The 26,955-nt window shown below is 38.1% G+C and overlaps 1 protein-coding gene across 30 annotated transcripts in view; it reads right to left on the bottom strand.

Moving 5' to 3' along the window:
- Positions 1-26,955, bottom strand: part of TASP1 (taspase 1) — a 318,225-nt gene that overhangs the window by 270,380 nt on the left and 20,890 nt on the right. For 21 of the 30 annotated variants that reach the window (XR_015138791.1, XR_015138798.1, XR_015138800.1 and 18 more), the window contains exon 5: positions 4,660-4,780. Coding sequence is in view for 12 of the 30 variants with exons in the window: in XM_086331220.1 (XP_086187346.1) it covers positions 4,660-4,780 (121 nt within the window). In the remaining 18 variants the exon portion in view is untranslated. Of the gene's footprint in view, positions 1-4,659; positions 4,781-24,699; positions 24,967-26,955 lie in introns of all 30 variants that reach the window. The other 9 variants (XR_015138789.1, XR_015138795.1, XR_015138788.1 and 6 more) reach the window with 1 other exon arrangement.

Genomic DNA, 26,955 nt, shown 5'->3' with positions numbered 1-26,955 from the left:
GCTGCTAAGTCGCTTCAGTCGTGTCCGACTCTGTGCGACCCCATAGACGGCAGCCTACCAGGCCCCGCCGTCCCTGGGATTCTTGAGGCAAGAACACTGGAGTGGGTTGCCATCTCCTCCTCCAATGCATGAAAGTGAAAAGTGAAAGTGAAGTCGCTCAGTCGTGTCTGACTCTTAGCGACCCCATGGACTGCAGCCTACCAGGCTCCTCAGTCCATGGGATTTTTCAGGCAAGAGTACTGGAGTGGGGTGCCACTGCCTTCTCCCAAAGGAAATCAGCCCTGAATATTCATTGGAAGGACTGATGCTGAAGCTGAAACTCCAATACTTTGGCCACCTGATGTGAAGAACTGACTCCTTTGAAAAGACCCTGATGCTGGGAAAGATAGAAGGCAGGAGGAGAAGGGGATGACAGAGTGTGAGATAGTTGGATGGCATCACCAATCAACGGACATGAGTCTGAGTAAACTCTGGGAGTTGGTGATGGACAGGGAGACCTGGCGTGCTGCAGTCCATGGGGTCGCGAAGAGTCGAACACGACTGAGGGACTGAACTGAACTGAACTGAAAACCTTAAGAAATGCAAAAGCCAAAAAAAAAAAAAATGAAAAACAAACAAAAAAAAGAAATGCAAAAGCCATAAAAAGGAGAATAATAAGTTTGACAAATAAAAATTTAAGTTCCAATATGATAAAGCACATTATAAACAGGGTTAAGTGGCAAGCCACACAAGAAGTGTAAGCAGAGAAATGCTAATGGCCTTGAAAAATATGAAATTTCATTAAATGCTAATAATATCTCATAATAAAAGAAATTAAAACTAATTGAAATGCTCTGCATACCTATCACAAAAATCAGAAGAGATACAGAAGATTACAACAAATGTGTAAGTAAACTGACCTAATTGATATACATAGAAAACATACCCAACAACTACATAATACTGTTTGGAAGTTCATATGGAGCATTCATTAAAATACACCATAAGCAGAGCCACAAAGTAAGTCTCAAGAAGTTTCAAGGGGTTGGAATGTTTCAGACTATGTTCTCTGATGACAGTGACATTAAACCAGAAGTCAATAAAATGTTTAAGCAAACAAAGCTGACAATTCATTTTAAAAAGACAAATTCCTTGGAAAATACACATAAGAAAAATATAGATAGTCATATAACTAGTAAGAAAATTGAAACCCATGTATTTAAAACTTTCCACAAAGAAAATTCCAGTAACTCAAAATAACCAATGAATGCTTCCAAATAATTTTTAGAAATCATTCCAATTGTATGCATACCCTTTCAAAGAATAGAGGAGAAAAAAAAAACCCAACTCATTTTATAGAGCCAGCCAAACATGATTCCAAAATCTAAAGAGAATATTTTAAGTTAAGTAAAATTAAACCTGATCATTGCATGAACATAGATATCAAAATCTTAAACATTAGGAAATCAAACCCAGGGGATGTAAAAAACAAGATAAAAAATTCATACAGGAAGACTTTATGCCAGGAATGAAAAGTTGGTTTAGCATTTAAAAAAAAAATCATAAATTTTATATGTACAAAATAAAGAATAAGAGTCAAAGATGCAGAAAAACACTTAATATTCAATACCCATTTAAAATAAAAATGGGTATTGTAAACTATCAGTAAACTAAGACTAGAAAGAAACGTCCTCAATCTGATGAAGAGCTTTTATGGAAATCGTATAGCTGGCAGCACACAGTATGGTGAAACAGCTCAGAGTCCCCTCTGAGGCCAGGAACAAAACCAGGATGTGCACTACCATCACCTGTGTTCAGTACTGCACTGCGCCAGAGCCAGAGCAATAATGCAGGGTAAAAACAAAAACGTTAAATACTGGAACGGAAAAGGCAAAACTGTCATGATTCACAGATGGTGTGACTGTGTATACAGAAATTATGAAAGAAATTTATTTTTCTAACTGCTTGAATTAACAAAGTTATCAAGACCACTGAATATAAATCCAATACACAAACCTCAACTGTATTTCTAAATACAAAAATAATTGGATACTAATATTTTAAAATATATACTTATAACAGCCATAAAAAAATATCTGGAATAAATCTAATAGCAGATGTATAAGATATCTATATTAAAAACCATAGATATTGCTGAGAAAAGTAAACATTACTTACATAGATGTACACATTCTATGTTCACAACAGAAAGATGCAATATTATTAAGATGTCAGTTGTCCACATATGGTTCTATATATATATTCAATGCAATACCAATCACAGTCTCAGCAGGGGTTTATTATGAACACTGACAAGTTGATCCTAACAATTTTATGAAAATGCCATAAATTGAAAAATAGCCAATACAACTATAAAGGGGAAAAAAGGAAGCTGGAAATCTTATACAACCAGACTATCAAGACACAATGTCAAGCGATAGTAATGAAGATGGTATGGCACCGGCAATAGCACAACAGACAGAACGATGGAATAGAAGGGATAGAGACAAACCACTACACATACAGTCATCTGATCTGCCAACACTCTTTGGAGGAAAGGATTATCCTTTCTACTGACAATGGCAATAAGCCATCTGGATATTCATAAGAGGGAAAAAAATTAATGTTGGTTCCGACTTCACCTACTCTAAAATAAATCCGAACTTCATAAGAAAGCTGACTGCTGCTGCTGCTGCTAAGTCGCTTCAGTCGTGTCCGACTCTGTGTGACCCCATAGAAGGCAGCCCACCAGGCTCCCCCGTCCCTGGGATTCTCCAGGCAAGAACACTGGAGTGGGTTGCCATTTCCTTCTCCAAAGCATGAAAGTGAAAAGTGAAAGTGAAGTCGCTCAGTCGTGTCCAACTCTTGGCGACCCCATGGACTGCAGCCTACAAGGCCCCTCCATCCATGGGATTTTCCAGGCAAGAGTACTGGAGTTGGGTGCCATAACTATGAAGGGTTAAAAACAATAGAACTTTTATCTTCAAGAGGAAGCTATCCTCAAAATTTTGGGTAGACAAAGATTTCTTAAAATACAAAAAAAAAAAAAAATTAGCCATAACATAAACACTTGATAACTTAAACCTCATTAGAAGACTGAAAAGATGAACCAGGCTGGGAGTAGATATTTGCAATACATGTATCTGACAAAGGATTTATATCAAATATATAAAAATTACTCCAACAAATCAATTTTAAAAATCCAATAAAAAGTACACAAAAAACAAAAACACAGTACACAAGGATATCTCGATGGCCATGACATATGAAAATGTTCTCAATCTCATTAGTCATCAGGGAAACTCATATTAAAACAGTAATACCACTACACACATATCAAATGGCTACATTTTAAAAAGAGTGACAATACCAAACATTGCCAAAGATGTCAAGTAACTGAAATGCTCATAAATCGTGGGAGTATAAAAGTAACAACTACTTTCGAAAACTGGGCAGTTTCAACTGCAGCCAAACACATATGTATCTAAACTTACCATTCTAAATCCTAGGTTTATACTCAAAGGAAGGAAGTGCATATGTCTACCAAAAAACTTGTACAAAAATATGCACTGCAGTTTTTTTATTATTATTCATAAGAGTCAAAAACTAGAAATTATTCAAATATCCACTGAGGAGAGCAAATAAGTTATTATATACTCACGCAACAAAATGCTGCTACCACAAAATTTTAAAAACTATTGTGATACAAATCATACGTCATTCTCACAGGTGTAACAGTAAGCAAAAGAAACCAGACACAGAGGGATAAGATTCCATTCATATGAATTTGAGCCAAGGGCAAATTAATCTATAGTGCCTAAAGTCAGAATCTGGGGAGGAGGAGGAGCAGGGGGATGGGAATACCAGCGATATAAACTAAGGAGAGGCATAAAGAACTTGTCTGGGAGTTTGGAAAGGTTTTCTATTTTGACACGGAAATCTTTTACGTCTCGATTTTGGGTGTTGGTTTACAAGGCTATATACATGTAGGAATTCATGAAGCTTTATATTTAAAATCTGTGCCCTTCATGTATATTTCACTTCAATAAGTGAACTACCATACGTTACATATATTTTATATGTAGTGATGTTTAAAAAATCTCTAAGACATCCTATTTAAAGAAAACGAGAAAGTTTCATAATAACTGATATCATTATTTTTAATTTACCATTAAAGTTTCAAAATACATTTATTTTTTTAGAATATGTGCAAAACTGTATTTCTATTACATATAAATACAGATAAATGAATTTTATTTTACTGGTTAAACCCTCCAGGGAGAGTTTTGGAAGGAAAGATTTGGAAGATCAAAGGTAAATTTTATTTATATCATTTGAATTTTTTAACAATAAAAACATATTATTAGTATATTCAAATAATTGCAAAATTAATGGAATATGCCAATTCCAATTTTAAATGTCTGTAATCTCTTGCAGGGATGAAGGAGAATGACCACACTCTAAGCAAAGACTTGGACATATGCTGTTTCACTGTTTTCTTTAAAACTATCTATAGGTAAGATATTATGTTTTAAATTCAATAAAAGAAAAAAATGTTTGTTTTCAACATTAATACAAGCAAGAATGATGAAAACAACTGGGCTGTTCTTTAGGAGGAATGAAATGGTAATATTCAGTTTTTTTTAAGAGTAGAGATAATGTGCTTTAATGTTTACATACCACTCAGTGCCCCAACAGCTCCAAAATTCAAGGATTTTCCATCCATTATACTGGCGTCACATTCAATTTCACCCAAGAGATTTAGATTGGACCCCATTCCTGCATTTGTAAAAGGAGAATCCTAAAAGATAAAAACAAAAATTAAAATACCATTAGTCTTTTTTTTAATTTACCATTAGTCTTAAAGAAAAGTTGCCAATGCTTAAAAAACTCTTCTAAACACTAGGAAGGTAAAGAACACTTCCCAACTCACTGTATGAGATCAGTACAACACTGACTCCAAAACAAGACAAAGACAAGGAGCAAAAACTACAGATAAATATACTCATGAATAGTGATACCAAAATCCTCAAGGAAACAAAATGCAGCAAAATATGGAAGCATTATATACCATGAACAAGAGGGATTCCAGGAAAACAAGTCTGGTTTAATAAACTCACTGTAATATACCATGTTAATACAGAACAAAACCAAAACCAAAAAAAAAAAAGATCATATTAATAGACCAAGAAAAAGTATTTGACAAAATTCAATATGCTTTCATAAGAAAAACACTCAACAAACTAGAAATAGAAGGGACTATACTTAACATGATAAGGGCATCTATAAAAGTAAGTCCAGAGCTAACATCATAATTAATGGTGAAAGACCCTTTCCCCTAGCATCAGGAACAACACTGCAATGCTTGTCTCACCACTTGTATTCAAAATTATAGTGTATATTCTGGACAGAATAATTAGGCAAGAAGAAGAAACAAAAAGCATCCAGATTAGAAAGGAAGAAGTAAAATTACCTCTTTTGGAAGATGACATGAACTGGTATACAAAAAAAATCCTAAAATCTCCATTAAAAAACTATTAGAACTAATAAAAAAAAGTTCAATGGGGATATAAGCTCAATATGCAAAAACCAACTGTATTTCAGTACATCAGCAATGAAAAATCTGAAAGTGAAATTAAGAACACAATTCAACTTACAATCACATCAAAAAGAATAAAATACTTAGGAATAAATTTAACAAAAGAAGTGTAAGATTTGTACATGTACATAAAACATGGTTTTAAAAAATTAAAGGCCTGAATCAAAAGAAGGACCCATGTACATAGAACAGAAAACTTAGTATCTTTAAGATGGCAATACTCCCCAACTTGGAGAGTATGGGATTGGGGAGTATGGGATTGGGGAATATTTGATATGGGATTCAATACAATCCCATATCAAATCCTCACTGCTGTTTTTTTTGCAGAATTTGATAAACTAATTTTACAATTCATATAGAACTACAAGGAATTAAGAACAGTCAAGACATTAGTGTTGTGTAAAGTTCTAGGAAGCTTTTCCCACATGCCAGAAAGGGGCTGGATAGATGGCAGTTTTAAACTTTCAGCTTCCTTAGCATCCTCTCACATGAGGACCCCGACTGAGACAGATACTAGGAGTTGGACAGGGGCGGGGGGGAAGGGGGGTGTCATCTCATTGTCTCTGGGGATCCCCACGCCCCTAGCCCCTGTTTCTCTTTTCTCAATATTGATTAAAGGTGAGCTTTCAAAGACTGCCAAACCAAGAGTTACGCTTTAGCCCAGGCCATTGTGCCTTCTGATGTTTATGGATTCATGGAAGTAGAAGCTAAGAGCAGTGTGGACGGGCTAGTGGGTAGCAGAGAACATCAGGGAAGATGAATGTTTGCTTCGTTAGGGTCCCTGAAATGGCCCAGGCCTGGTGGGTACCAATTAAACTTTGCAAGGCCTAGAAGTCCTAGGCTATCTATCCAATGCTTCATGCTATATCACACAAGCCCCTTTGCCAGGGTGGGCCCAGATGCCTTTAAGCTAGACCACATGTGGACAGTCTGGTCCTTGCTGACTGGCAGGACAACTCCTAAGAAATGTCCTAGTGCAAAGTCAGAAGTCAGCAGATGATGTTGAGTTTCTGTCCCTGAAAAACTACGAATGGGGTTTAAGGAAAAACTGGGGCTTCTTTTTTAAATTAAAACAAAACAAACAACAACAACAAAAGAATAGTCAAAACAATCTTTCAAATAAAAAAACAAAATTGGAGGGCTCACACTTCTAGGTTTTATAACTTACTACAAATTACAGTAATCAAGACAGTGTGACATGGACATACAGCTAAGGACAGATATATAGATCAATGCACTAGAAATGTCCAGAAATGTCAACCCATCAGGGTTCTCATGGAAAGAATACTGGAGTAGTTTGTCATGACAAAGGTCTGTATAGTCAAAGCTAGAGTTTTTCTAGTAGTCATGTACGGATTTGAGATTGGACCATAAAGAATTCTGAGCAGCAAACAACTGATGCTTTCAAACTATGGTGCTAGAGAAGATTCTTGACAGTCCTCTGGACAGAGGGAGATCAAACCTGGAAATCAACCCCGAATATTCACTGGAAGGACTGATGCTGAAGCTGAAGCTCCAATACTTTGGCCACCTGATGCAGAGAGGGCGACTCATTGGAAAAGACCCTGATGCTGGGAAAGATTGAAGGCAACAGGAGAAGGGGGCAGCAGAGGATGAGATGGACGTGATTGATTCAACGGACATGAATTTGAGCAAACTCTGGGAGATAGTGAAGGACAAGGGAACCTGGTGTGCTACAGTCTATGGGGTAACAAAGTGTTGAACGTGACTTAGTGACTAAACAAGTTTTCTCCAAAAATGGTGATGGGTCAACTGGACATCCAATGCAAGAGAACATCTGAGTCAGAAATCTCAGTCAGTCCAGAAAATTAACTCTGTTCTAAGCTAACACAAATACTATCCAGGAAATCAGCGAAATTCTTAATCCACCTAAAGATCACCAAATGTACAAAATCAACTACAAATGTCCCCAGTTTCTTGAATTTCTGCCAGACCCAAGGAAAACTGACCACAACACAAAGATCTCCATCATGTGTGTTAACACCTATAACTTGAGTAAAGGGGTCAGGGATTTGAGACCAGGGCTTTTGTCCTAATGCAAATAGAAAACCTAACTGTCCATAGGATTTTACAAATAAGCGGACAGGGGAAAAAACCACAAAGGGATTGTAAAATTAAATAGAAAATGAGTGATACAGACAGTAAGTATTTTGAGAACTCAAAAGGAAACGGGCCAGTATGAGATGAAGACGTTAATAGCAGTCTTCCTGAAGAAGGTATAACACAAAAGCAAAGACTGGTCAGAAAATTCCACTTGGTGGATATGCTGGAAGCAACATGTAGGCAGCCATAAAGTGTCAGAGTCACAGAAGACACATTTAGGGAAAACAGTTGGCTGGAGCCAAAGAGACAGACCGCTCCATGTCACTCATCAGAATCTGGACTTGACTGGGAAAATGACGAGAGGCTCTTCAAGCTTTCTGTAGAAACAAAGGTCAAGTATATTGATCAAGGAAACATTAACTGATATTCACATATTATTTGAAAAGGAAGAGGAGGAAACTGAAATGAGAGAGACCAAACGGAAGGCCTTTTGACAACATAGGTCTGAAATGATTCCAACAGGGAAAAGGAAGAAGAAAGAGAAGGAAAGGACCATAACTTCCAAACTTGGGAGACAAATAAAACCATTATTAAGAAAAAGCACTTTCTAAGATGAAGGGAAGAAAGTGGGTAATTAGGTGTAACGAGTTTGAATAAGGCCTTCCAAGTAAATAGTGTACCTAAATCATTTCACAGCTTAATCTTGGGGAAGAAATCCAATTTAGGACAGACTATGGTTTAGAACAGATAAAGACTGAGTTTTTACCCTAGATTATTTCCTTTTTCTCTTTTCTTTTTTTTTTGAGCAGAGAAAGGGTTTAATGCAGGGTCAAGCAAGGAGAACAGGTGGCTTGTGCTCAAAAACCTGAACCCATATATTAAAAAATATAAAAACCTAAGTCAGAAACCTCTATGACACTGAACAGAGAAACTGTACAAGTAACACAAGTAAATTACCACAGTGTGTGTGTGTGTGTGTGTGTGTGTGTGTTAGTTGCTCAGTCATGTCTGACTGTTTGTGACCCCATGGTTGCATTCCTTCTCCAGGAATACCACTGTATTTCAAGGTTTTTTTTTTAACTCTACATAACCTCCTTGCCAATTACATATATCTTTCAAAATATGTGAGAAAGGAATTGAAATGTGAGAAAACTTTAAATTTATGGATGCTTCAGTAATTCCCAAAATACACATATAACATATAACAGTACATACACAATTGCAACAATCTTTAAAATGAATAAGCTCTATAAAATTAGGGTTTTCCAGGTGGCTCAGTGGTAAAGAATCCGCCTACCAATGCAGGAGACGTGGCTTCGATCCCTGGGTTGGGAAGATCCCCCAACTCCAGTATTCTTGCCCAGAGAATTCCATGGACAAAGGAGCCTGGGGGACTACAGCTCCTAGGGAGTCACAAAGAGTAGGACATAACAGCACAGATGCGCGTGCACACTACAAACTTAATTTGAATATAATACTGAATATAGTATAAAAATATAAATACAAATATAACGCAGGAGACACAGGAGGAGAGGATTCAACCCCAGGGTTGGGAAGATCTGCTGGAGGAGGAAATGGGAACCCACTGCAGAATTCTTGCCTGGAAAATTTCATGGACAGAGGAGCCTGGTGGGCTACAGTCCATGGGATTATAAAGAGTTGGACATGACTGAGAGACTGAGCAAGGATACAAAGTTATAAATCACAAAGTGAACAAAACCAAATTATTCTAAAAATGACTCTTGCCTGATGGCTTAAATTTGATATCTTAAAAATACACAAGAAAAAACAATATAAGCAATTTTTTTCAAAAATATTTCTCCTACTTCAAAATACATTTATAATGTCAAAAGTGTGTCTACTAAACCTCTGCTTCTGACCCTGAAGCCATAATAGGGATCATATGTGTCCTCCTAACTAGGAAAATCAGACAAAACATATGAAATACACAGACTCCATTCAATAGGTGGCACAGGACTATAATCCTGAGAAAAAGACACAAATCAGGTGCCTCCAATTAATCCCTAGAGATACTCTTCAGGCCACAGAAGAAAGAAGAGGAAGCCAAAAAAGAACCAAAATTCTTCCAAAGTTGAGGAGACAAAGTTAGAGGTTCATGGAGGCCAGTAAAGTCTGACTATGCAGTACCGGATGCAAAAAGGAGAGAGACCCAGAGAGAACGCCAGACGCCCAGAGGGCCCTGACCGTCCAGGCGCACTAGCTTACAGAGCCCGAGAGGGCTGCCGAGGCCAACGCAAGAACCTCAGAAAAGAGGAAGCCACACAGTTCCCGGCACTCACAGAGGGGAGAGTAAGTCAGCTCCCACCAGCCCGAGTGAGGACACCAGGAAAAGTCTCAGAAGGTAACGGCAAGAGTTGGGCCAAATCAGCCCTAGAAAGGAGGCAACTCTAGATGTGCACTAGCAAGGTTTTAACGATGCCACAGAAGGATCAAAACAATCTAAACTAACACCAGTGTCCCAGAACAAAGTCCTACAATATTTGAAGAAATACTACAATATCCAACTTCCAAAGATGTAAAACTCACCGTGTTTAAAAAAAAACAAAGATGACCAGCATGCAAATAAGCATAAAACTATGGCTCATAACCAGAAGAAGTTATTAAAACAATAAAAACAGACCTAGAGATGACAGTTGATAGAATTAGCAAACAATTCTAATGTTAACTAACAATGTTAAACTGTATGTTCAAGCAGATATAGGAAAACAAGAAGAAGGGAAAAAAAGGAAGCCATAAAAAAATAAACACCTAGAGATGAAAAATATAATAATCAAAGGTAAAAACTCTGATGCAAAGAAAGATTTTCACATTAGGTATAAAGGAAATCTGAATAAAGTATGGACTTTAGTTAAACATAACGCGTCAATATAGGTTCATTAATTGTTAAAAATGTATCATACTAATGTAGATGCTAATCAGGTATTGGGTATACTGAAATTCTCTGAACTATTTTCTCAGGTTTTCTGTAAATCTAAAACTGTTCTAAAATAAAGATTTATTTTAAAAATATCAAGCCACAGTCTGGGAGAAAAATTTTATAAAACATAAAGGTAACGGACTTGTATCCAGTACATAAAAAAATCATACAACACAGTAAAACAATCCAAAATTTTTAATGGGCAAACAGTTTCATCTACAGATTGCAAATAATACATTAAAAGATGCATAAGAGCATTAGTCATTAGGGAATGCAAACTAAAACCACAAAATACCACTAAAATGGTTAAATTTAAAAGGCCAACAATAGTGAGTTTTGGCAAGAATGTAGAGCAACTGTAACCCTCATACACTGCTAGTGAGAATAAAAATAGCAAAGAGTTTGGCAGTTTCTTTAAAGTTAAGCATACATTTACCATAGATCCAGCAATTCTACTCGTAACTATTTATCCAAGAAAAATGAAAGCATATGTCCACATAAAGACTTAAATGAAAATGTTCATATCAGCTTCAATCAGAACAGCCAAACACAGGACAATACAAATGCTCATCAACTGGGAAAGGGATAAACAAATTGTGATATACCAATACAATGAAATTCTGTTCAGCAACAAAAGGAACAAATTTCTAATACAGCCAACAATTTGGAGGAATCGCAAAAGCATTATACTAAGTGAAAGAAGCCACTCACAGAAGGCCACTTAATGTATGATTCTATGTATACCAAATCCTAGCAAAGGCCAAACTGGGATTAAAAGGAGAGATAGTAATTGTCAGGGGCCACTGAGAGGAGGGGAATCCACTGCAGATAGACGTTATGAGAAAACTTTGCAGGCAATGAAGATGTTTTATGTCAAGACTGCATTGGTAGTTACATTGGTAGCTACTTTTGTCAAAACTCATCAAACTGTACACTTAAAAAATTGTTGAGTTTTGTTGTATGCAAATTACAATGAAATTGACAAAAACGTGTACCTATCATTCAGTATAAACTGATCACCACATATACTAACCTTCCCCTTATAATGTACATAGGCTTTCTACATGGTCATTTGTTGTTGATTTTCTGAGCTGAATCACTTTATACAACTAGCAATCATATCCAGTGAGTAACTAGAGAACCTTTTTTAAAATCCTGTTATTCCCCTATTCAAAAACCTACAATGTCCTGTCACACTTGAGAATAAAATCTGAAGTCTCACTTTCCAAGATTTACCAGGGCCTGCATGACCCAGGCTCTGCCCCTCTTCTCTCCCTGTGCACCACACAACCGCAAGACCTCCTTGCACCTCCCGGAGCACAGGAGGAGCACTCACACCTGCAGGCTTTTCCATTTTGAAATGCTGAGCTTAGTGAGGAAAAAACCCTGATGCTGGGAGGGACTGGGGGCAGGAGGAGAAGGGGATGACAGAGGATGAGATGGCTGGATGGCATCACCGACTCGATGGACATGAGTTTGGGTAAACTCCGGGAATTGGTGATGGACAGGGAGGCCTGGCATGCTGTGATTCATGGCATTGCAAAGAGTCGGACACGACTGAGCAACTGAACTGAACTGAACTGATAGCAAGGGAAGAATCAACAAATAAAGACTGCACACGTGTGTGTATAGAAACATATGTGTGTACCATTTGTACTCATGTATAAATAGCTGATACCCCACGTGATAAGTACCAGAAAGAAGAATAAAATGGGGTGGGGTACTTTCCCTTCAAACCCAAGACTCCATTCCCCAAACTCTCTACATGGCTTTCTCCCCTATTTTGTTTACATGACATCTTCTGGGCAAGTGAAGTCGCTCAGTCGTGTCCAACTCTTTGCAACCCCATGGACTGTAGCCTATCAGGCTCCTCAGTCCATGGAATTTTCCAGGCGAGTGTACTGGAGTGGGTTGCTATTTCCTTCTCTAGGGAATCTTTCCGACCCAGGGATTGAACCCAGGTCTCCCACATTGCAGGCAGATGCTTTACTGTTTGAGCCACCAGGGAAGCCCATGCAAATCTAGGCAGGTAAGTCCCTGCAAATCTGACTTAGCATTTCCCTGACCTGACCTAACAATTTTTTCTCTGATTTTTCTTTAGGGTACTTTTTACTTGTTGACATTATACATAATTGTCTAATTCTCCCCATAGAATGGAAGCCCCATAAATACAATAGTTTGTCTTTTTAGGTATTTTATCCCAATGTCAAAAGTAATACTTGGCACACAGTAGGTACTCAATAAATATTTGCAGAATGAATAGGAGTTAATTACAAACATAAATAAATAGAATAACTCATCACTGTGAACTATAATCCCTAAGGAAGCTGATACTCATTTTTGCAGGTTACTCTATAGAGAAATGACAGAAAAAAATGTCATAGAGTGTTAAGAATCCATCCCTTTCACAGTTTAAACAAGAGAAGTGAAATAACTTTAGGAAATAGAATTTCACCTCCTAAAAGATAACATTTAAAAGCAAAATATTTTTCAAATTTACTTCTAACTTTCAAAGGAGACAAAGCTATAAAAAGCAAGATCCCTTTGACTGCTTAACCCAGCAGAGAGAGGACGAGAAGGCCAAGAGGCAAGTCAGGAGCTACACCCCACCATGACATGGAAACCCTGTCTGAGTAATGAAATTTGGAAACACCAAGCCAAGGCAAAGATCTGCAAAGCATTACTCTTTCACTATAAACCACAACCTGTATTACCCATTTAATGTCCTTTGCTGAAAGCATAAAATAAGAACTGTTTGCAGGACTATGGGGTACACTCAACCTCTGGGGATCTATTATAAGACCTCTATTAACAGTTCTCACAGATGCAAACAATTTAGTTTTCAAATGCTGTACAAAAACTAGACTGGAACATTATAAAATAATTTTTATATAAAATGATTTATGTTTGTCCAATTTCCAATCTTCCTTTAAGGAGAACTTAGACATTTACAGGAAATTACTAATATGTTAGTATTCATACCCTGTAATCCAAGGGCAAATTCAACAGCAGAATGAAACTATGTGATAATACACTGTCTTATTCAAAATTAAGTTATGCTAAGACATCAAAATCATTTTTATGACAACCTTCATTAGTAAGCAGGTAGCAGCATTATTAGTCTAATGCTGACGAGAAACAGAAAAAAGATGAAACAGCTTCTTAAACAAACTATTCCTTGAAACTTTTAAAAACAGAATAGTAAAAACAGGATGTATACTGTGTTGTTATAGTGGTTTTCAAACTAACACTTGTAAAATTTGTACAATAAGCCTACCCTACCTGACACTATCCTAAAAATTACAAATTCCTTGGTATTTCATCATCAATTCTCATTATTTACAGAATGAATGGAAGCCAATGAAAAATGTATTACAAAAAAATCATTTGGGGATATTTTTATTAAGCAGCCAATTAAGCTCAAATTTTCAAGACTGATTTGTTGAAAGATTTCCAATTTGGATTCCTCTGTGGTAGTACAGGCTAAGATTCATTCATTCATCCAACAAATATTTATTGTTCCTTTATGCGCCAGGCAAATCTTGCTGTAAAGAGTCAGCTCTGTTACATAGCTCAGGCTTTGCAGGCCACACAGACAACTCTACGACTACTCAACTCTGCCTCTAGAGCATGAAAAGCAGCCAGAGAAAATACACAAGTGAATGAACTTGGCTGTGTTCCAGTAAAACTTCATTATAAACACTGAAATTTGAATTTCATATAATTTTCTGGTGTCAGGAAATATTATTCTTCTTCTGACTTCATTTCAACCATTAAAAAAAAAAAACAACATTCTCAGTTTTCAGACCATTCAAAAACAGGCAACAGTCCAGATTTGGCTTTCAGGTCATGGTTTATTAATCCTTGACCTAACCCACGGTGATATGGCAGTGAGCGTAACAGAAAAATTTCCTTGCCCAGATGGAAGCTCATTCTAGCTGAGACAGACTATAAGAAACTAAATAAATTAGATGGCATATGAGCAGTAAACATGATGAAGAAAAACAAAACAGGACAGGAGATAGGAAGTAGTTGGTGGAGTAATTACAATTTATTTTTCAAGTGTTCATTTTGATGTAATTTCAGACTGACAAATAGGCAACAGCAGTACAGCATCAATAATATATGAAAAACTCCTATAATTGTCAACAATATTAACCAAAAAACAACCAAATTATAAAATGTGAAAAGGACATAAATAGACTTCAATAGACATGTATACGAAGATATACAAATGGTCGGCAAGCACAGAAAAAGATAGTCAACATCATTATTCATAGAGAAAAAAATCATAATCACAATGAGGTACCACTTTGTACCCATGAGGTTTGTTATAATCACAAAAACAAAAACTACGGTACATCGTTGTGGGCAGTGTAAAATGGTTCCGCTGTCATGGAAACAGTTTGGTGATTTCACAAAAAGCTAAATACAGAATTGCCGTACGACTCGATAACTTGACAAATACACACTTGTATGGGAATGCTCACAGTAACACTGTTCACTATTCATAGCCAACCCCTTTTACAGCAAAAGAGCGGAAACCAATCAAATGTCCATCGGTGGATGAATGGATAAACAAATCGTGGTATACACATGAATAGTGTTGAATAATACTGCACAAAGATGAATGACACACTGATATGATCCAGGCCATAATGCGGAAGAACCTTGAAAACACGCTAAGTGAAAGAAGATCCAAAAAGTCCCATATTGTATGATTCCATTTACATGAAATATCCACAACAGGTAAATCCAGAGAGTTAATGAAGATTAGTGGTTGCCAGAGGATGGGGAGGAGGGAATACAGAGTAACTGTTTAACCGGTATAAGATTCCCTTTGGGGAGAGAAAACTATTTCAAAACAAGACAGACGTGGTGGTAGCACAATATTATGAATGTCTTAATACCACTGAATTATTTACTTTAAAATGACTAATTTTGTGTTCTATGAATTTCACCTCAATTAAACAAAAAAAGCAGACACAAAAGGATACATACTGCATGATTCCATTTCAGAAAAGGTTTTACCCCAGAGTTCTCCATGAGACAGCAGACAGAAAACCACAATCACAAAAAACTAACCAATCTAATCACATGGACCACAGCCTTCTTTAACTCAATGAAACTGTGAGCCATGCCATGTAGGGCCACCCAAGATGGATGGGTCATGGTGGAGAGTTCTGACAAAATGTGGTCCACTGGAGAAGGGAATGGCAAACCACTTCAGTATTCTTGCCTTGAGAACCCCATGAACAACATGAAAAGGCAAAAAGAGAGGACACTGAAAGATAAACTCCCCAGGTCACTAGGTGCCCAATATGCTACTGGAGATCAGTGGAGAAATAACTCCAGAAGGAATGAAGAGATGGAGCCAAAGCAAAAACACCCTCCATTGCAGATATGACCGGTGATGGAAGCAAGGTCCAATGCTATACAGAGCAATATTGCATAGGAACCTGGAATGTTAGGTCCATGAACCAAGGCAAAGTAGAAGTGGTCAAACAGGAGTTGACAAGAGTGAATATTGACATTTTAGGAATCAGCAAACTAAAATGGACTGGAATGGGTGAATTTAATGCAGATGACCATTATATTTACTACTGTGGGCAAGAATCCCTCGAAAGAAATGGAGTAGCCATCATGGTCAACAAAAGAGTCTGAAATGCAGTACTTGGATGCAATCTCAAAAATGACAGAATGATCTCTGTTTGTTTCCATGGCAAACCATTCAATATCATGGTAATCCAAGTATATGCCCTAACTGGTAATGTTGAGGAAGCCAAAGCTGAATGGTTCTATGAAGACCTACAAGACCTTCTAGAACTAACACCCAAACATGATGTCCTTTTCATTATAGGGGATTGGAATGCAAAAGTAGGAAGTCAAGAAACATCTGGAGTAACAGGCAAATTTAGCCTTGGAGTACACAATGAAGCAGGGCGAAGGCTAATAGAGGTTTGTCAAGAGAATGCACTGGTCATAGCAAACACCCTCTTCCAACAACACAAAAGAAGACTCTACACATGGACATCACCAGATGGTCAATACCAAAATCACACTGATTATATTCTTTGCAGCCAAAGATGGAGAAGCTCTATTCAGTCAGCAAAAACAAGACCAGGAGCTGACTGTGGCTCAGATCATGAACTCCTTATTGCCAAATTCAGATTTAAACTGAAGAAAGTAGGGAAATCCACCAGACCATTCTGATATGACCTAAATCAAATCCCTTAAGATTATAAAGTGGAAGTGAGAAATAGATTGAAGGGATTAGATCTGATAGAGTGCCTGATGAACTATGGACGGAGGTTCATGACACTGTAACAGGAGACAGGGATCAAGATCATCCCGAAGAAAAAGAAATGCAAAAAAGCAAAAGGGCTGTCTGAGGAGGCCTTACAAATATCTGTGAAAAGAAGAGAAATGAAGCACATAGGAGAAAAAGAAAGATATAAACATCTGAATGCAGAGTTCCAAAGAATAGCAAGGAGAGATAAGAAAGCCTCCCTCAGTGACCAACGCAAAGAAATAGAGAAAAACAATACAAAGGCAAAGACTAGAGAAATCTTCAAGAAAATCAGAGATACCAAAGGAAATCATGCAAAGATAGGCTCAATAAAGGACAGAAATGGTATGGACCTAACAGAAGCAGAAGAAGAAGAGGTGGCAAGAATACATAGAAGAACTGTACAAAAAAGATCTTCACAACCCAGATAATCATGATGGTGTGATCACTCACTTAGAGCCAGACATCCTGGAATGTGAAGTCAAGTGCGCCTTAGGAAGCATCACTATGAACAAAGCTACTGGCGGTGATGGAATTCCAGTTGCTGCAAAGTCGTGTCCAACTCTGTGCGACCCCATAGAGAGCAGCCCACCAGGCTCCTCTGTCCCCGGGATTCTCCAGGCAAGAATACTGGAGTGGGTTGCCATTTCCTTCTCCCAGGAATTCCAGTTGAGCTATTTCAAATCCTGAAAGATGATGCTGTGAAAGTGCTGCACTCAATATCCAGGCAAATTTGGAAAACTCAGCAGTGGCCACAGGACAGAAAAGGGTCAGTTTTCATTCCAGTCCAAAAGAAAGGCAATGCCAAAGAATGCTCCAACTACCACACAATTGCACTCTCACACGCTACTAAAGTAATGCTCAAAATTCTTCAAGCCAGGCTTAAACTGTACATGAATCATGAATTTCCAGATGTTCAAGATGGTTTTAGAAAAGGCAGAGGAACCAGAGATCAAATTGCCAACATCCACTGGATCATCAAAAAAGCAAGAGAGTTCCAGAAAAACATCTATTTCTGCTTTATTGACTATGCCAAAGCCTTTGACTGTGTGGATCACAATAAACTGTGGAAAATTCTGAAAGAGATGGGAATACCAGACCACCTGACCTGCCTCCTGAGAAATCTGTATGCAGGTCAAGAAGCAACAGTTAGAACTGGACATGGAACAACAGACTGGTTCCAAATAGGGAAAGGAGTCCGTCAAGGCTGTATATTGTCACCCTGTTTATTTAACTTCTATGCAGAGTACATCATGAGAAACGCGGGGCTGGAAGAAGTACAAGCTGGAATCAAGATTGCCGGAAGAAATATCAATAACCTTAGATATGCAGATGACACCACCTTTATGGCAGAAAGTGAAGAACTAAAGAGCCTCTTGATGAAAGTGAAAGTGGAGAGTGAAAAAGTTGGCTTAAAGCTCAACATTCAGAAAACGAAGATCATGGCATCCGGTCCCATCACTTCATGGGAAATAGATGGGGAAACAGTGGAAAGAATGGCAGACTTTATTTTGGGGGAGCTCCAAAATCACTGCAGATGGTGACTGCAGCCATGAAATTAAGAGACGCTTACTCCTTGGAAGGAAAGTTATGACCAACCTAGATAGCATAGTAAAAAGCAGAGACATTACTTTGCCAACAAAGGTCCATCTAGTCAAGGCTATGGTTTTTCCAGAGGTCATGTATGGATGTGAGAGTTGGACTGTGAAGAAAGCTGAGTGCAGAAGAATTGATGCTTTTGAACTGTGGTGTTGGAGAAGACTCTTGAGAGTCCCTTGGACTGCAAGGAGATCCAACCAGTCCATTCTAAAGGAGATCAGCCCTGAGATTTCTTTGGAAGGAATGATGCTAAAGCTGAGACTCCAGTACTTTGGCCACCTCATGCGAAGAGTTGACTCATTGGAAAAGACTCAGATGCTGGGAGGGATTGGGGGCAGGAGGAGAAGGGGACGACAGAGGATAAGATGGCTAGATGGCATCACCAACTCGATGGACATGAGTTTGAATGAACTCCGGGAGTTGGTGATGGACAGGGAGGCCTGGCGTGCTGCGATTCATGGGGTCTCAAAGAGTCGGACACGACTGAGCGACTGAACTGAACTGACTGGAAAGGGCAGAAGGGGCTTTCTGAAGGGCTGCAAATGTTTCTTGATCTGGGTGCTGGTTCCCTCTGAAAATTCAAGGAGCTGCTTCTGTACCATAAATATGTATGCTTTTCTATACGTATACTACACTGCAATGTCTTAAAATAAAAGATTAAGAGCAGCTTTTCTAGAAGCAGTCATCACTGTGGGTGGGGCTCCAAGGGCTGTCTCCATGTTGTTTCTTACAGCTGCATGTGAACCTACAATTATTCCAAGATTAATTTTCTTGTTTAATTCAGAGAAATGAACATTTCCAGAGTCCTGTCCCCAAAGATTCTAACTTAGGTCATGTAAGGTGAAGGGAGAAACTGTTATTTTTTTTTAACAAGCTCCCTCAAGTGAATCCGATCCAGTCAGAGCATGGCCCTCACCTTGAGAAACTCTAACCTGGATGAACCGCTTATCTTCGCTTTCTCCTCGAACCCCACGTTGAAGAGGTTTGTAAAGGTATCTATGAGCAACAGAACAGAGAACGTGGAGAGAAAGAAAGTAAAACTGAATCATGAGAAGCTACAAGAGGTAGCCACTCTGGGAAGCGGGATTCAACCTCACCTGGAGAGAAATGAAATGAATCAGGAAAAGATTAATAAAATGTGACAGAGTCCCTGATAAAAAGGATGTACAAAGGCTTCTGGGTACTCACCACAGATGCAACCACAAATATTATGCACAAACCAGTGATTTATCTTAGTGTTCTTTCCATCCAGAAGTAGTGGAATCAAGATTGGAAGCTAACTATCCTTTAGGTTCAGAAATGGGTGCAATATGCTTGCACTTATGGTCACTTCTGGTACGTTCTTCACTACAAACACTGAAAATAATATTTTACTTCAGGGACTAGAAATAAATGAAGGATTCAGCCAGGTCAGCTCTAGCTCAAACTCTTTGGAGTGATGTATTAATACTTTGGTTCTGGTTCAAACTGCTTCTATGGGAAATTTTTTGAAAAGTCTTTAGCTTGAAGTTCATTTTCAAAGTAATAAGTTAATACCTTAGTCCAATTCCAATTTTAAAAACTCAAATCAAAACTCATACCACTCTTATTGTTGGTAGAAATCCCTGTGGTAACAATTTGCAACCTGGAGCAAAAAACTTAGGCCAATTAAATCATCAGTTCATTCCCTCAGGCCTTCCAACAAGACAAAAGTTGGCATATCTGTCCAGGCCTTATTTTCAGCTGTACCTTGAGCTGAAATATAGTCTAGTTACACAGCTTCCTATCCTGAAAAAGGGGCAGCTGTCACTCTGCTTTGGCAGACTGCAACCCTGAAAGAATACATGTGACCAGATCTCATTTTTCTTTCAAAAGAAATCAGAAATCCAGATTTTTATGAGTCTCCTGATTTTAAATGTTTCCAACAAATTCCAGTTTTTAAGAACTAGTCTATGGGCCAATCAACATACATCTGTAAACTGTCTCTTCTGGACCCTAACTTTGTAAAGGTTAATAAAGCTTCATACTTCTCCAGATGCAAATTCAAAATCTTCAGTTTTCCCCACAATAGAGATTTCAGGCAAAGCAGCTCTTTGACACAAATGCCAGTCCCAGCAACAAATCATGATTTCATTGGATATTGAAAATACTGAATATGTGTACTTCTTGCTACTTACAAATGATAAACACAGTAGTTGTTCAGTCGCTCAGTCGCATCCAACTCTTTGCAACCCCATGGACTGCAGCACGCCAGGCTTCCCTGTCCTTCACCACCTCCTAGTTTGTGCTCAAACTCATGTCCATTGAATCCGTGAAATACAGAAGTAGGCTATTTAATCTGTGCTGCAGACTAACTACCCTGCATCAAAGCACTTTACTAAGAGCTAGGTTAGAAGTCAGAAATGCCACATATCTTCTGATTGTGATAATTAGAATCTGTAATGCTTTTTTGCATCTCCAAAATGAGACATAAGCTTTCTACTCAGAATCCACAAGAATGATGAGACATCATAATATTTTTCTCAAGACTATCTTGATCACCATTAGTACAGACAACTTCATCTACAACTTTACACAGTGGTGAATTGTCATTGCCAACATGATGAAAGAAAACATGGTATTCTCTTTGGAATTAGCAATTTGAACCAAAACAAACCAAAAAAAACTCCAACTGAAAGTATCAGTCATTCAGTCATGTTCGACTCTATGTGACTCCATGAACTGTAGCCCACCAGGCTCCTCGGTTCATGGAATCCCCCAAGTAAGAATACTGGAGCAAGTTGCCATTCCCTTTTCCACGGGATCTTCCCAACACAGGAATCGAACCCAGGTCTCCTGCATTGCAGGCAGATTCTTTACCATCTGAGCCACCAGGGAAGCCCCATAGAAATCAACAGACAAAAAAAAAAAAAAAAAAAGAAATCAACAGACACATTTGCAAATTCATTTTCAGGTCACTGAAAATAAAACCCAGAAAAACCTATTTTGCTTCATGTGTTGAAAACAAAGAGATTACTCCAGTAATGGTGTGCCTGTTCTGAGAGTTACTCTCTAAAACAGGGTCATATAAGAATATTTTCATCCAAATACCAGCCATAAACAATTAAGACATGATTTACTGAGATACGTGCTATTGTTTATATTTAAGTTTTTGGCCAATTAATACTAAATACATTAATAAAGACTGGAAAGTTTAAGAATTAATGAACTCTAACCATTACGTTTCAGCAGAGTTAGTCGGGAAAACATTTTTACTAGGCCCAAACGAAGTATCTTTCATTCATTAATACAGAACCACAGGGCATACTTAGACATCAGAGGCTCAATTATCTAAAAAGAGTTCCTAGGGAAACAAAAAAACTTTCCATTTTCATTCTGTAACTGGTCCTTTACAACAGAAAGTATTCTTTCCTTTTTGGCATTCCCTCTTTTCTCTCTACCTCAGGACATATTTACAGATGCACTGGCTGCTTTACAGACATGCTAAAAGTCCATGCTGTGGTTGATCAAAGTTGGAATGCCTGAGGAAATTACTCAACTGAGACAGCCCGGAACTGTATCTAGCCAAAGAGTTACAGTGCTCCACTTCTCACATGTGTTAAAGTAATATTTTAGCCATCCTGGATGTAAGTTAAGAGAACATTTGTTTGCATCACACTCTGTGAACAGTTGAGTCAAATATACTATGCTGAATATACAGTTTGAGTATCTCTGACAGTTCATTTTTTTAACTGTTCAATTACACACAAAGAAACACATACTTTATATTTTTTTAAAACAGTCACTCACAACAGCCTATGTATTAGGAACTAAGACTTTTAAATGATCTTCTTGAGCATCGAAGCTCTTCTAGGAAAGTCAGAATAAATGCATCAAATACATCTTTTGTTCATTTGAGCATTTGTTGACCTGGCACACAATATTCTGTCAAAAATAGAACCAGATTTTTTCTCTAATTTATTATTAAAAGTATCTTAATTAAAAAGCACTGCCCATCTGTATTCACCTTCTTTCCATTATTAATCTGCCTAATTTGCAAATAAACGGATAGCATAATTAAGCAGAAAAATGACATCACAGCAGTTTATTTTCATGGGTTTTTTCATTGCAAGCCACCGAATTCTGGTACAAAGAGTTACTTGTCAAACATAACACAAATCTCTGAAATAAAATATTGGCTTCAACAGACCTGCACATCTGAAATAGTTTTAAACTTTGTTTTAGTTGGAGTCTTTACGATATCCAGGAAGAGGTTAGCACACCCGGTAACTGAAATTGTCCTTTCCACATGAGCTACAATAGAAAAGACAAATGGAGCTGTTTCTCTGGTAAAGCCAACTTTGGCATCTCCTTATACTTCCCTTTAACCTAAACAACAATACCTTTTAACCATGTTGATGATAATGTGAAAATATCGCCAAAAAGAACCTAACAGACCACAAAATTATAATAATGTAAACCATCCTTCTGTCAAATGTGAAGTGAGGACATGGCAGACTGGAGGGGCGAGGAAGTGCCACTAACTTGTAAGTATGAACTGATAACTATGCTTTTAATTTAAAAGATGTCCAGCCCACTAGAAAATGCTAACATCTGCACACACTTCCAAAAGAGGAAAACAAAATAAGTTCCCCACTTGGAATTTTCTGAGAAGCCTAGTAAGTGCAGCAGTGTTGATACCCAGTGCTATATGCGTGTCATAAACTGTCAGGAAACGTGATTACCATGCAGGATGCTGGGCCCTGAGCGGGAACGACTGCCAGTAAAAACTCCCTGGCAGGCGGAAGGGCCAAAGCACTGCTCTCAACTGGGATGCCTAGGACTCAATTTTAAGCTATTTGCTCCACTACCGTGAGGTGCAATCCTTCATTATTCTAACAGTTAAAGTCTGCTATACATATAAAAATTAGATGGCAGGTATACACCGAGAATGAATGGGAGGAAAAAACAGAAGTAATGCTTTGTTCTGCTTTGTAGCAGGGTTTAGGATATGATCTTGATGAGACTCCTAAAAATTATACAACAAATTTCTTTCTCATGCCTTTCCAGATTCTGAATAAAGTCCCATCTTTGAGAGAGAGATTAAAAACTTAAAATCAAAGGCAGTCTTTCAGACTGACCTTCATGATTATCAGCCTGTGACTTTGCTGAACACAGAAAAACCTTCTTAAGCCTAGTCCTTCATTACCAAAAGCAAAAAACAATAGGTGTTAAATAATAAAATTGATGTCCCCAAATGATACAGATCCAAACACACACACATACCACACACACACATCACACACACATACAAAATGATTCAATAATTGCAGTACTATAAAGGCAAGGGCCAATGAATCTAATATCTCTAGTAATTTAAAGGAAGATATTTTATACTCAACCCAAAAGTCTAAATTGCTGCCCATAATCAGAACACAAATTATCACCAATTCCATCATATTACCAAATGTAGCTTTTAGTAGTTCAAAACTGAATTCTAAAATGTAGTATATTCTTAGAGAGTGATAACTCCCAGAGGAAAACAAGGACTTATATATAAAGCTACAAGCTCCTTGACAGTGAAGTCACTCAGTCGTGTCTGATTCTTTGCAACCCCATAGACTGTAGCCTACCAGGCTCCTCTGTCCATGGGATTTTCCAGGCAATAGCACTGGAGTGGGTTGCCATTTCCTTCTCCAGGGGATCTTCCCAACCCAGGGCTCAAACCCGGGTCTCCCGCATTGCAGACAGACGCTTTACCGTCTGAGCCACCAGGGAAGTCCACTAGCTCCTTAGACATTGCTAAGTCTGGTCTTGGACTGTATTTTCTACCACATTCAGCCAAGATGAATTCATGTGATAAGGTGCACACAGCTCATCAAGAAATGGCGAGAAAAAGGTGAAACTGTTTCCATGTTCCCATCAGTAAAAAGCTCTGTAACACAACAAGCACTGTACTTAAAAGCTTTGACTCAGCCAAAAACTAATACACAGTTTTGATGCTGTATAAAAATTAACCTGGAATGTAATCATTGATTCAGTTTTCTTTTTATTCTGAAAAAATTAAAAGAATAAAAAAAAAAATCACTGCTTTTCGTTAATTAAGCAGATACTTTGTGCTAAAGAGCACACTTAATGTCTAGGGTCTTAGAAAAAGAACAGATGCACCTAATGTGTGAACACAAACAGTAAGTTACAAGTTGCCCCTTATTACTAAAGGCAAGAATCAGCATCAGTACTCAAAAACAGTGTTTTAGAAAGAGTGTAACTTACTTTTACTGTCCCAGGCTAACTGGGCTGTGTCTGGTGCTTCTTTGTCTGCACTTGGCCACCCACAGCCTGTCTTCTAATTAACTCAATGCTCTAGCAGCAGAACAAGCAAACAAGCTGCCTCCCATCTGTGTACAGCTCTTCAGGACACATTTGCCTTGGTCAGAAGGTGGAAATTCTTGGGAGAGGTGATTTTCTCTGCCTCTTCACAAGAAGAACATGGACACTTGGCTGGATGCAACTCCATGAAGTGTAACTGTGTGTGTACACCTCAAAAAATAAAACAAAAAATGCAGAGAAACATAAAGACTCTATAAGCAGATGGAATACACAGAAATACTGAAGCACCCCTGGAAATACTGCTAAACAGACAGCAAAGTAGAGTCTTTGACTGAAATAATCAATGATAACCAAGTTGAAAAAAATAAAGGTACAAACAGCATCTGAAGTCAAAATCCAAATTTCATGCAATGAAAACATTTGAAGTACTACAAAGCAGAAAAGGTAAAACTCCTTGCTTCACATACATAAAAACAGGATCTCCCCCACTCCCCATTACAGACAATAAAATATATGGTCAATGGAAGAGAAAAATGAGACTTTAGGGAGTTGTGGGTCTAAAATTGGACTCCTCAGTCACACAGTTGAGGGCATTTGTTGTATCTGTGAGCTAGATGCACGGAGCTATCTCTCCGGCGTGTTCAGCCCCATAGGGGCGTGAGGGGGAGCGGGAAGCAAGGAGCTACTGAAATCCTCAGCTCCCTTCTGCTTATGAAAAGATCGTTTCTTAAAAACAAAAAATGTGCAGAACAGAGATGCTCACTTATTTTAAATAATTGTTGAACTCACAAATAAACATTAATGACAGTAATGCAGCTGCCCCTATGTTTTTGCAACAAAGACTAAACACCAAAGTGGGATAGGGAGCAGGTGTGGTTAAGCTTCTAATCATAAAGAAACCCTAAAAGCAAATTTGTTACAGGCTTGGCGAGAGAAAGGCAGTTATATCAGACCTTCCCAGTATTCCCTCTCATCCAAGATATGCCCATGCGCCAGCAGCAAGCCACACCGTCTTCCTGACCACGAACCAGCCCAAGGACTCACAGGCCTTCGGGGCTCTCTCTCCCTTCGAAGCACACACACAATTCCAGCTAGAAGAATAAAGCCAAAGGAAGGATGTATGGCCTAATCCTATAGCTGCGCAGAGCCCTGGGCTGTGGTCCACCAACCACAGGGAGGACATTCTGGAGATCCTTGCTTTTTAGACATGCATGCAGAGCTGGCTCTACAGCTCAGGATGTAGAGGTCAGATAAATGCATAAAAGCATTATATATACTCATATAAATGTACAATAACGCAAATATCTCCTTTTTTTCCCTCGCACCCCAAACTTTCAGCCGTCTGGATAAGAAGTTACTTCTATAAAGGATTTACCAAGGTTTACAAGCAAGCACCACATTGGATTATATAGAGATCCAAAGACAATGGTCCATTTTTAGCAGACAGCTGTGCACAATATAATCTGCTCTTTAAATGCTAAAGCATCTGGACAATCAACAAGCTTCCACCATGAAGTACCATCTCCTCTGACCACAGGAAGATATAAAGAATGAATCAACTCAACAAAAGATGGCAAGGTCCACTTAGAATAATCTAAGTTCAGCAAAACATTTTTAACAAGGAGGCCTGTACAATTTACCTTTCACCATATGAAATTCAAAGGCTATACTTATCACTATTGTTAATGCATAGTATTCTGCTTACCAATATAATCAGCTTTCAAAACATATTAACCAAAATCTCTCAAAGGATACACCCAGCCAACCATCCATTAGTTTCCTCACAAGACTACAAGTAACCTCGCATCAGTTTGCCAGTCATATTTCACCTATTATTCCTTATCAGAACTTTTTAATCCTCATCTTAATACTTTCAAAATAAATTTTTTGATGTGCAAAGAGTGCTTCAGTAAGCATTTTATGAGCTCATTTTCTATCAGAATCTATGAAACACTCTTTACTTAAGCAGAGGTATTATGACTTACCCAGATCTAAATCCAGTTTTCTCACAGAAAAAAATTCATATCAGAAGCTGTACATGTGAAATGTACAAATTATGTACCAACTATGGTCTAAAATTTAAAATCCACTGTCGTTATCCAAACCAAAACTATTTCAAAAGCAGGCATGAAAGCAACTGTCTTCCAAATGCACAGCCCAGGCATGAAGATCAAGTTGCTGCACAAATTTATCTTCTCT

The sequence above is a fragment of the Bos grunniens genome, chromosome 13 (assembly GCF_055505025.1).
Source record: "Bos grunniens cultivar Pamir isolate PY7600 chromosome 13, Bosgru_T2T1.0, whole genome shotgun sequence".
NCBI lineage: Eukaryota > Metazoa > Chordata > Mammalia > Artiodactyla > Bovidae > Bos > Bos grunniens.
This window is presented reverse-complemented; position numbering and strand designations above follow the sequence as displayed.